General features: G+C 37.2%; 2 protein-coding genes across 2 annotated transcripts; one reads left to right on the top strand and one right to left on the bottom strand.

Moving 5' to 3' along the window:
- Window positions 1–3365: 3365 nt before the first annotated feature.
- Window positions 3366–4053, top strand: sst2 (somatostatin 2). Its single transcript, XM_056744354.1, has 2 exons — window positions 3366–3560; window positions 3743–4053. The coding sequence occupies exons 1-2, from the start codon at window positions 3423–3425 to the stop codon at window positions 3926–3928; spliced, it is 324 nt and encodes a 107-aa protein (XP_056600332.1). The 5' UTR covers window positions 3366–3422; the 3' UTR covers window positions 3929–4053.
- Window positions 4054–4308: 255 nt separating this feature from the next.
- Window positions 4309–7426, bottom strand: cwc25 (CWC25 spliceosome associated protein homolog). The gene is made up of 9 exons (XM_056743747.1): window positions 7287–7426; window positions 6825–6997; window positions 6422–6658; window positions 6241–6310; window positions 6013–6152; window positions 5866–5932; window positions 5443–5636; window positions 5099–5263; window positions 4309–4778 (listed from the first exon to the last, which is right to left on the bottom strand). The coding sequence occupies exons 1-9, from the start codon at window positions 7302–7304 to the stop codon at window positions 4664–4666; spliced, it is 1179 nt and encodes a 392-aa protein (XP_056599725.1). The 5' UTR covers window positions 7305–7426; the 3' UTR covers window positions 4309–4663.
- Between the last annotated feature and the right edge of the window lie 3913 nt (window positions 7427–11339).

An 11339-nucleotide genomic window follows, 5' to 3' on the forward strand; every position in this document is an offset into this window, starting at 1 on the left:
AAAAATCAGGGGGAAAATGATATAAAGGTTATAAATTGATTTTCATTTCAGTCAGTGAAATACATATTTGATCCCCTACCAACCAAGAATTCTGGCTCCACATATTGGTTATGTGCCTATATGGACCACAGATTAGTCCTGTCCCTTTTAGAAAGTACTCCTCAATCAGCTAGTTATGTACAGTATATAAAAGATGCCTGCCAACAGAATGTGTTTTCCATTTCAACCTCTCCACCACCATGGTCAAGACCAAATAGGTTTCAAAGGATGTCAGGGAAAAGATTGGAGACCTGCACAAACCTTGAATAGGCTACAGACAGAAGCTTGGTGAGAAGGAGACAACAATTGATGTGATTATTTGGAAATATTTGTTGACTATGACCCCATGCACAGTGTTGGAAACATTATGCTTTAGGGCTTTTTCTCTGCTACGGGAACAGGATGACTTCACCACGTTGAGGGGCTGAGGGACGGGCCCATGTAGCCTATAAAATCTTGGACCAGGATCTCCTCCCCTTAACCAGATCACTGAAGATGGGTCGTAGATGTGCCTTTAACCTTAAAAAAACCCAAAAAATATTGCCTAGGCTGGTGTGGCTTAAGGAGAAGCACATTAAATGTCCTAGCCAGTATCTAGACCCTAGTCCTACAAAATCTGTGATTGAAGCTTAACCTCCAATTTGCTGAGCAACAGCAAATTTTTTGATATTCTATCAGTTAAAATAAACATACCATAAGGATTGTAGACCCCTCATTTCTTTGTAAACTTACATGCAAACTCACCAAATCAGCAGGGGATCAAATAATTCTTTCCCTCACTGTATATTATCATGTCATGCTTTCATGCAGTCCTGTGATACACAGTTTTCATGCATTGCTATTGGTATTATACTGTAGAAGAAACAACCACATACAGTACAGTGCAAGTCTTAGGCACAGTATTTTTATCCCCAAAAATGGTTTCAAGGCAGTTATTTTCACAGTAATGTGTCAGTACGAAATATCTGTTTACATTTCCAAACATTCTCTGGCTTTATTTCACAAAATATTGCGTGAGCACTTGAGAAAGAGAAGTGCTGTTTTCAAATTGATAAAACAAGTCAACACAAAACAAAGGCAATTTTTATAAAACCACAAAACTGAATTGCATATCTGGTCATATATATTTGGTTTGGTTCTGTGGTACATGATCTCTGAAGCATCTTAGTAAGTAACCTTATACAATTATTTACAATTATTTAAAATGTTTATTTGTTGTTATGATGTACACTACATTACTCCTTTCTATTCTTTTTTGTTAATGTGTATTTTTCTTATACATTGTGCAATATAATGGTGACATAATAATGAATTGTTTTGTGGTGTGACAACATGGATTTTGAATCTTTATATCACTATGACTGTGCTGTTATTTGATCTTTCTGTCAGAAGGGTTTTTTCTGGACACAAAGCTGTGATGATGCCATAGATCCTTAAGTCATGGAAAGCATCATATGTTATATCAGAAATGTGTATGTATTCTATCTGCTTTATGCTCAACCACAAATGGATTTCTTTGATCATGTAGAAGTAATCTTTGAATTGGGGAATTATCTTTGGTTACATGATTATCTTATGCAGTTCAGGCTGGATCCTGTCATGAATGTATCTAACAGGCAATGTCAGATACACAGAAATTAAAATGGCTGTTATGCCTTTCTTGTTACCTTTTTCTAATTGCTTCTTTATATCTGTCAAGCTTGCATTGAAAAAATAAAGCGCATGAATGTTTTGGATCTCCCTATTATATTTTTTTCTCTTTATAAAAAATAAAGAGTTATGCCTTGATATATTGTTTTGAACTAAATAGGCAATAGTATATTCATTTACACCTTATCATACTCTTAATCTGACGGTGTTTCAATGTTTGAAATTACTTGTCTGGACAAAAATAGGATGTGCCAACATATTAATGTCTTTCTAGAAAACAACATTTTTATTAAAAAAAATACTTTTTAAATGAATTACTTGGATAAAATAATGAATGAAAAGCAGCCAATAAGAGTGCAGCATGGATGGAAATTCTTTAAATAATGTTCAAAAAGCGTCCCAGGTTGAGAAAGCAAGAAGCTGGCTTATAAAATGCCAAGAGAATTATTATGAAGGATGACTACTTCGAAGGCGCTAAAATCCGAAGGTGCAAAAAAAAGAGTTAATTTATCTTGAATGCTTTTAGTCATAATATTATTCCCACAGTTACAACTGTATTATTCTAAGGTTAACATGAGTTTACTATTATTCAAAATTGTGGAAAAATATCAATAAAGAATGAGTGAGTGATCCCACAAACTTTTGAACGGCAGTGTAAGCCAAGACAAGTAACGGCCACCAAAACAGAACAGAATTTTGCTCTACAGCACAACAACTTATTTCTAGCAAAATGGGATATTTTTTCGTCTGTTTATGAAAAATAAAAATTAAGACCAAGACTGAAAACTTTTTTAAAGACTGTTTAAACCTTTTGTGTTTCACTGATATTCAAAATTCTACACTCATTTGCAGACGCAGTGTGTTTATGTGTGAAAACACTTCTAGCTTATTTTGTTCACATACAGTACACACAACAGCTTGAACAATACAAATATTTTGGGGCTGGGAAATATCGGAGGCCAATTTTGGAGTGACAGTTAAAGGAAGGACAGGGAAAAAGACCAAGAAGAAGAAGAGGAAGAAAAGATGATAGTGAATGAGCATCAGTGAATGTTTATATTTTGTATAGTAGTTATGTAGGAATCTCTTAATTGACCTCTTTGTAAATATCTTTATATCAACATCATACAGTCATCCCAAACTTACTAAATTAATTTACAGTATAAACATGAAGCAGTAGTAAATGCTCAGAAAATAGTCACTTAAATAACCATGTTTCCTAGTTCCATAGACATGCAGACTAGGTAAGAAGCATGTTATTTGACCTGTTTCCCAGCAACCTCCATTTGCTAATGATGGCCGTCAAGAATTTATGACCCAACATTTTGGCCAAGACATCACTCCAGCAACAGATCAATGTAATGAGGGCTAATCATCAGTTTATTGGGGGTCCTGACTCCTGCGTCATATGGATGCACTGTTTGTTCAGGAAAACACAAATTGACTTCTCTAGGAAACTAAGAGACTACAAATAAAAAGAGATGGACCTGTAATTCAAGATACATCTCTGGTTGGAGATTATGACAGCACACATTAGCTTGGACCACTTCATTTTAATTATCAGTTGAAATTTAAGTTGTTAAATTTCTCGGTGCGTTACTAATTTGGACTCTATGCAAGAGAAGGCACCACTATAAATGACGGACCAGATATTCCACAAGACACACAGGGAGCACTGCATCCTAAAGGCTTGAACCAAGTTTGAATAAGCCAAGTTCTTCAAGACAGCACAGATGGCCTCCTCTCAACTTCATCTCACTCTCTCCCTGCTCTGTTTGGCCATGACAGCTGGCATCATATCATGCGGCCGGTCTCATATGGTTCTGAACCCTGCTCTAGAAGAATCTCGAGGCACAGCAGCAGATGAAGAGGTAAGACTGTTTTGTTAAACTCGACACTACAAACGATAATATATCATCATCACTTTAAACACATTGCACATGTCTTAATGCGGCGCTCAATGTACCTCTTATGACAGAACACCATCCTTAAAACATGTTCTTTACGAAGTTTAATGAAGTCGTCTTTTCATTTCTTACCCTTTATCTTTCAGATGACTGAGAGATACACCCTTCCAGAGCTCCAGTGGCTACTCAGTAACTCTGATCCGGCAGTCATCCAGTCTGACAGTCAATCTCTAGGGTTATTACAGAATGGCCTGGACCTGATGAGAAGAGACAATGGAGACAAAAAGCCAGGCTGCAAGAATTACTTCTGGAAATCCAGAACAGCATGCTAACCAAAGGCAACCGTCAGATCTAAACCTAGGCCTCTTCCAAAATTGACACGCTGCCGGTCATATTCTTATTGGCTTTGAATCAATGAAATGCCTCAGTAAATAAAATATTTTCTGTCACTATTGTATCTCAATCTCAGTATTATCATCTTGCCCTGAAGTATTGAATGCTTGAAATAAACTGAATTAAGCATAAATGTAAGTGTTATTTTGTTTGTTGCTAAAACGAGTTTTGGGTTTAAAAATAGTTTTAGGCCATACAATACTTTGGAAAATAAGCAGAAATAGATTAGCTCAGCTGAAAATAACAAATATAGTTTCTGCCCAGTATAGGGTAAAACTAGCAAGAGGATCGGTTTTCAAAAAGCACAAGAGTACAAAACAACATTTGAGTCTCTTTATTTTAGAGACAAAGCTTAATGTTTCACACATCAAGGGTAAAACAAAAATCATACCCAATTATACCAAAACTTCAATATAACCAAACTACCCAATAAAAACACTGTACAAAACATGGTAAAAGAAACGTACATATGTATACTAGACATTTTTTGAAAATGATATACACAATAATGGTGAATGGAAAACGTTGGGTGGGTCTAAACCTCTGACAGAAGAAACTTCGTGAATTTTATTTACAGGCGGGTATCATTTCATTAAAATACATAGAAATCTGAAAGATTTTGTATAATTTTAAAAAGTGAAAATGTTCAATGCATTTCCTCTGCTGCGACGGTCTCATCTTCTCATGAAGTTCTTCTCCAGAGCAGCAGGGGTCCTTTGAATGGAGTGAATGTTCCTCTTCACACGGTCTTCCAGAGAGGACGTGGCAGCACTCTCTAGCTTCATGTCACTGTTGACAGAAGTACAAATGAATTACTGAAACGAGCCCCATCAGACTGGTGGATCTATAGGGCCTGCCAAAATCTTTCTATGTTCTAACCACTTATGTCTATTCTAGGTGTACCATAAAAGAAATTCATATGGGTTTAGAAAAAGCAGATGGGTTAATAACAAAAAAATGATTACTGGGTAAACTACTCCTTTCGATCTTTCAGATGTTGTTTCAAATGCTTAACCACCATCTTAGATCCAGAATTAGACCAACAACCCCACAAATAAAACTATTTGTGGAACACACAACATTTATTGGAAGTACGACTGTATACTTACTGTATGAAGGCAGCATGACTGCTATTTATGGCATCCTCTCTGGCTTTCTCCTGTTCTTCTTGTCGCTTGTATCTCTGTACGTTATTCTCCCTTTCCACATCTCTTTCACGGGCAAAATCCATCATTTCTTTTCTCTTCTTCTCTAACTCTTCAGCTGAGACCCGCCTGTGAAAAGAGACACTCTGTTAAAGTTGCATTCTCATAAATGTTATCTACAGTGGATAAAGGAACTGTTGGTTAAAATGTTTTTTCTTAATTTCTCGCTGTGACTAACCCCAAAAGTCCATGCAATAATATGACATTAATCTAACAGCGTGATAAAACAACACAATGAAGTGTCATACTTGCTGTAATTGTTGTACTGTGGCCTCGGATAACGCTCTCTGTGTTTTGGTGGGCTGGGGTCCTTGGTTTTCGGTCTTTGTTTTGAGTGATTGTCCCTGTCTGCTTTGTGGGACAGTGGGGACCGGCTCCTGTCTCTTGAACGGTGTTCTGAGTGGTTTGATACTGAAGAGTGATGAGATCTATTTGCTGGAAACTGAAAGACAGAAGGGAAAACAACTAATTATACACAAAAGCACACAATAATGCATTCACAACTAACATGTTAGGATGACAAAATAACTTTTGATAAATATTTATCAAGTGGGGTAAAGGATGAAAGCAGAATGTTAGGAACGGTCACAGCTTACCTTCAGTAAATGGAAAAATGGAGATGTTAGCTCCCCAAATCCCCTTAAATACAAGCCAGAGAATGAATTACTTACTTGGAGTCCATAGCCTGATTTGTGACGTCCGTTTGAGACTGCGAGGTCTGATCGCTCCTCTTTTCTCCTGGTTGGTAAAACACACACAAACATTATTGAAAAGCTGATCGAAAGAGAAGACAATGCAACATAAAACTAAATGTCTACCTGTGCTTTCTTTCCTCATCATCAGAGCTTGCACTTCTCCTTCTGAGCTTTTTCTCCTTTCTTCTCTCTTTTTCCTCTTTTTTCTCTTTCTTGTCCTTCTTACGCTTCTTTTTCTTCTCCTTCTCAAGATTTTGACGCAACTTTGGGTGCAGAGATCCAAAATGTCACAAACTGTACAGAATCATTTCTATACCAGTACAGTATATCAACTACATGTGAACTGCTTACCATCCTCTGGATTTCTTTCATTTTCACAGGATTGGTAAGAACTCCTCTCTTTTTATCCTCCTCACGTTTTCTGAAAATGACAGTAAGTCATTACAACACAAATACACAATTTTCTTTTACCGTTACAAACCATTCGTGGTCATTTAAAAATCTGTAGTGAAGCAGCACCTATCTCGCTCACCGGATCTCAAAGAGCGGATCCTCTCTGATCTTGGCAGCCATATCATTAGTGGAGGCGGCACTTGTGGGGTTAAAAATGGATCCAGGTAGAAGGCCTGTCTCGGCAGATGGACCGCTCTCTGGTTCAACATACTGATCGGTGATCTGCTTGTCAATGGGGCGACCGAGAAGATACTCGTCCCGAGAGACCTGCCCCGCTGGGCCCTGGTACATCCAGTCCAAACGGTCATCTTTCTTTCTGCAAGGTGACAGGAAAGAGGTTTTGTACTCTCTTTATTTTCATATATGCTTTACAACATACTAGTGTATAAAAAGAGGCAAGCAATACACTTAGGATGAGGTATACGTGTTTTGCTTGAATAACAAACAAATGTTGTGATTAATCGTGAAGACATGTTACACACTTCAAAGCGCCTTTCTCTTGCGCATATCGGGTCATCTCCTCTCGTGCACGCTCACTCTTCAGTTCTTTCTGAAGCTCCTCGATCTTCTTCGTCTCCGCTTCATGCTTCTGCTCCGCTTTCCACACCCGCTCGATGTTTTTCAAAGTTTGCGGGTGCCAACTCTTCTTCAAGTTCTGGTGAGATTCACAGAGATAAACTGAGTATAAGGCACTTACGTAAAGTTAGGCTCTAAACAAACAACTCACGTTTAAAAGGTCAAATTATTTTCCTAACTCTTTAACACAAAACAAGTATGAAACTGACAAGGCCAATATTCAATATGATTTGAAGTCGGGTCGCGAAGGTTACAATGTGACGTTAACTGATCCCAAAATGTTTGAATACGTGATACAACGCTGGTTATCATCAGCGGGCTTGAACATGTTTTAACATCTCCGAGACAAAATAAGAAGCTGTACTTACAAGATCACCACCTCCCATGATTCTGAGCTCAAATCAACTCTATTATAACGTGTTAAACGTGTATATTTTCAACGAACTATTTAAACTTCGATAACGCGGATTATGCGTCCATTTTTGTTGTTAAGCGAAACACGACAGTACTTCCGCTTGAATAAGGTTGTTCCAAAATAAAAGTCCTTCTACCAAACGATGCTTAGTGTGCCGTCAATAACATCCGGTATTGGACGCTGCTTAATATGAACTTTACTGGATTCTTGGCTTGAAAAAAGGAAAAATGTGTTTTATTTAAAATCAAACAAATAAATAAAATTCATACATTTTCAATGCCAACGAGGTCACAGAAGGCTACCCCAGAATGCTTTGATAAAAAATGCTTTCTCTTCGCGAGGAAAAATGTTCATATATTTTCCAAACTGACCCCACAGATATAGTGTTTTATATATTTAAATAACATATTTATAAAAATTGAATACTTTTCTAATAATATAATACAAAGCATGATGTCGAGAGTCACTACCACGTAAGCAAATGTCCATTTGTTGGTCCATTTTGCTACTTTATGTCACAGTTCCGCATCAGTTGTTACATCAAGTAATTGCTCTGATCCTCTTGTCGGGCTGAAAACGTAAGTAGCCTACATCAGATTTTATGAGCTGGGAAATGTCCCTGTCACTTTTTCCATTACTTTAGAGGCACATCATAAGGATGGTAATTAAGCGTTCATTTCAAATGAGTGAACACGGCCTGTCCAGGAATGAGGAAAATATGACTGCTTGCTTGTAGAGATGAGAAAATGTCATGGCTCTGTGATGGAAAGTGATGAGGTGGTCTAGTTGGGGCTGAAAGGTTAAAGGCAGGCTGAAACCTGTTTTAACTTGCTTAACTTAAATTAATTGTATGATCTGATTCTGCAATATTTAGGCTTACAAAATAACATGCTCTCATGGTTTATCATTAGGATCAATTCAAATACAGGTAGGTCCAAAACTTCCTTATATCTTATATTACAAGGTTCAAATGTTTTAAGGTATCTAAGCACTAACAGGACAGATGGATTCAGGAATTTTGCTTCCCTTTCGAAACAGACTTCAAATGACGTCAGTATACAAACGCACAGCATGGAGCATGGCTTTAAAAAGGCTTAAATCAACGAATTAGCCTCACTCCCGAAACTGCAATAGAGGCTCTTAAGAGAATTCAGTGCGTTTCAACACAACTGGATACAATGCTTTATGTTGCTCTTGTTCTCATTTCTCTGCTACTGCCTGCAGTCAGAGGCGCAACTGTTAAGCCAATATTGGTCAACAGAGCCATGGAAACTTTTCACATGACTTCAACAGAAAAACAGGTAGGCTTTACGCTTTTTAATACTGTTTAAGTTGAGCTTGCGAATGACGATTTTCAGTAGGCAAGTGCTTTAGTGTGGCTCTCCAAGGTGCTGAAGCAGAGGCTGTGTTTTAAATGTCAGTGATATTAATGCAATCTGGATAGAAACAGAGACTCCAAATCAATTTATTCACAAAAATGTATTTAATTTGACACAATCTTTACATGTTTATATATTTATATCTATGCAATATGTTTTGTTTTATATAATATGTATAAATGTGTATATATATTTTTAAGGAATCTAAAGGCTACATTCGAGGACTGCTTATGCTGCTCTTAAATCGAAACGATGCTGAACAGGGCAGTAACATACTCTTCAGAGGAACTCTGGAGGATAAAAAGGGTCCCATGAAAAGACATGAGGAGAATGCATCTGTTTCTACTGCTGAAGATTTGAACAAGATTAAACAAGCTAGACGAAAAGAAGGCTGCAGGCTTTTATACTGGAAGACGTGGACCGCTTGTTAAAATATAAGGGAATTTTTCAGGTTTTGATTGTAAACATTATATGATGTCACAGTGTGCAGATCTTCTCTATAGGATTTGTACATTCTACTTAAATGATAATGTTATTATGGAAAAAAGAACGACCATTTACATAATAAAAATGCGCTTGATCAGACTATTTTTCTTTGATTGAAGTTTTGAACTGATATAAAAATTCTCTATGAATAATAACAGTAGATGGTTTAACTGCCTGGTCTACAGATCAGTTATTTACCTCCATTCAGAAATCGTTTTCACATCAAACAGAAATGTGTTGAAAAGAAAATACAGAGATCTTTCAGTTTATGCCTCTTCGTTGCGGTAAGTGTCCAATGCGATCAATTGGGAGGCCAAATGTTCCAGACTGGACCCTCTTTTTTGGAATTTTGGTTCTGACATAGTGAGTAGGATTTCTTTCGAATGCCAGTATGTCCGTGTGACCATTTGGTTTAGTATTAGGCTGCTGCATTGGAGTGCTTTCAACATTGTCAGCAAGTTGAACCTTGTCTCCCGCCCTGATAATCTTGAAATTACTGCTCTCTCCAGGCATATTCTGCTCATTTTTTTGTCCAGGCTGTTTCTGGGGCATTTTCCTTTGCCTAAAGGAAGAAAATGCATTTTTGTCATCCAACAAAAAAGTGTATGTTAAAAAACAAGACAGACTTTCTTTAGATTATATGTTTGGATAAAAAAGAATTCAGTTGTAATGATAACATTTCATGTGACATCATAATTTAGGTTTTAATCGATTAAGACTGAGTTTAGGAAACAAATGTTTCCTTTTGTTTAAGACATGCCTCCCGTGATAATTAAACCATATTAAACAGATCCATTGTTTTATTCATAGACCAAAGCAGTTGCTCTACAGGTGTTGGTATATAGTGATAGCTCTATTCATGGAAGATGACTGAAATTATGAAGAAATGTTTTCGCGGTAAAACCAGTCACATCATTGACCTGATGGCCTTTGTGATATCTGTCAATCTGATCAGATCTACCAAATGTGACCCTGGATGACAAAACCAGTCTTAAGGGTCAATTTTTCAAAATTGAGATTTTTACATCATATGAAAGCTGAAGGAATAAGCTTTCTTTTGATGTGGTTTGTTAGGAAAGGACAATATCTGGCTGAACAACAACTGTTTACAAAGCTGGAATCTGAGGGTGCAAATATTTAGAAGATCGCCTTTGAAGTTGTTAATCAGAGGCACTATAGCAGGCCATCCACTCACAAAAATAACGTTTTTATACATTTACGGTAGTACCTCGATTACTAAAAATCTGCCAGTGCTAAGATGTTGTCCAGGGTCACAAATAGCTTTTAATTAGGTATGAAATTAAGAGTTTAGAAATGCAAAAAGTACCTTATTTTGTCTTTCTTTACTTTCAAAAAGCTTCTTGAAAGGGGATCAAGAGGTGCACTGAACTCAGGAGTATTCCTGCGAAGTCCTTGTGCTCTGGAGCTGTTCTCAAAGTGACCTTGCTGGTACACATTAATATTAGCCAGAGGAGACTCACTGGCCAGGTGTTCAGTTTGATTCTAAGGGCAAGGCAAAGACCCAAAAGTATACAGTATACATTTTCACTTTGATTAATCTCTACCAGAAGAACTTGTAAAAGGATTGTCCTTGTACTTTAGTCTGTTTTACCTTGTGGGGAAGGCTTAAGGCATTGCAGCAAGATGAGGTGACCACAAACGCAACAGACAGAATCAGCCATTTCCAAATCTGCATCTAAAAGATCCACACGTACACACAAACACATCAGCAATGTGACATTGTTAACATTAACACAGTAATAAGACATCTTTGATTAGAATTTGGAACCGTCCTGCCCTTCCCAGCACATGTTCACCGCTGATGTCCCTTTAGAAAAGGTCAAAGAGATGGAAATAATGCAGCTATTTCTGACCACAGGGGCACTGTGTCCCCAAGGAGAGTCCCCTAGTGAGGACCAACTTTCATAGCAGGCAAATAAATCCAGTCATCATCTTCACAGACGCTGGCAATGTGCTAATCAGCTAAACTTAAATTCCAACCAGAAATAGTTTAACAGGAACAGTCTTTTAATAAAGAAATAAAATAAGTGTGCCAGATCTGATTAAAAAGTGAACGAACAAGAGAAAACATTTTCGCTGTGAATATATTGGAATACTTAAAAGAATGTGCTTTGTGTAGT

This window comes from Triplophysa dalaica, chromosome 3 (assembly GCF_015846415.1).
Source record: "Triplophysa dalaica isolate WHDGS20190420 chromosome 3, ASM1584641v1, whole genome shotgun sequence".
Taxonomy (NCBI): Eukaryota; Metazoa; Chordata; class Actinopteri; order Cypriniformes; family Nemacheilidae; genus Triplophysa; species Triplophysa dalaica.

Coding starts and splice junctions, on each gene's coding strand:
- cwc25 (XM_056743747.1), bottom strand. Junction 6,311..6,421: donor GATCCGCTCTTTGAGATCCG/GTGAGCGAGATA, acceptor TGTCATTTTCAG/AAAACGTGAGGAGGATAAAA. Junction 4,779..5,098: donor AGTCATGCTGCCTTCATACA/GTAAGTATACAG, acceptor TTCTGTCAACAG/TGACATGAAGCTAGAGAGTG.
- sst2 (XM_056744354.1), top strand. CDS start 3,423: ATGGCCTCCTCTCAACTTCATCTCACTCTCTCCCTGCTCTGTTTGGCC. Junction 3,561..3,742: donor GCACAGCAGCAGATGAAGAG/GTAAGACTGTTT, acceptor TTTATCTTTCAG/ATGACTGAGAGATACACCCT.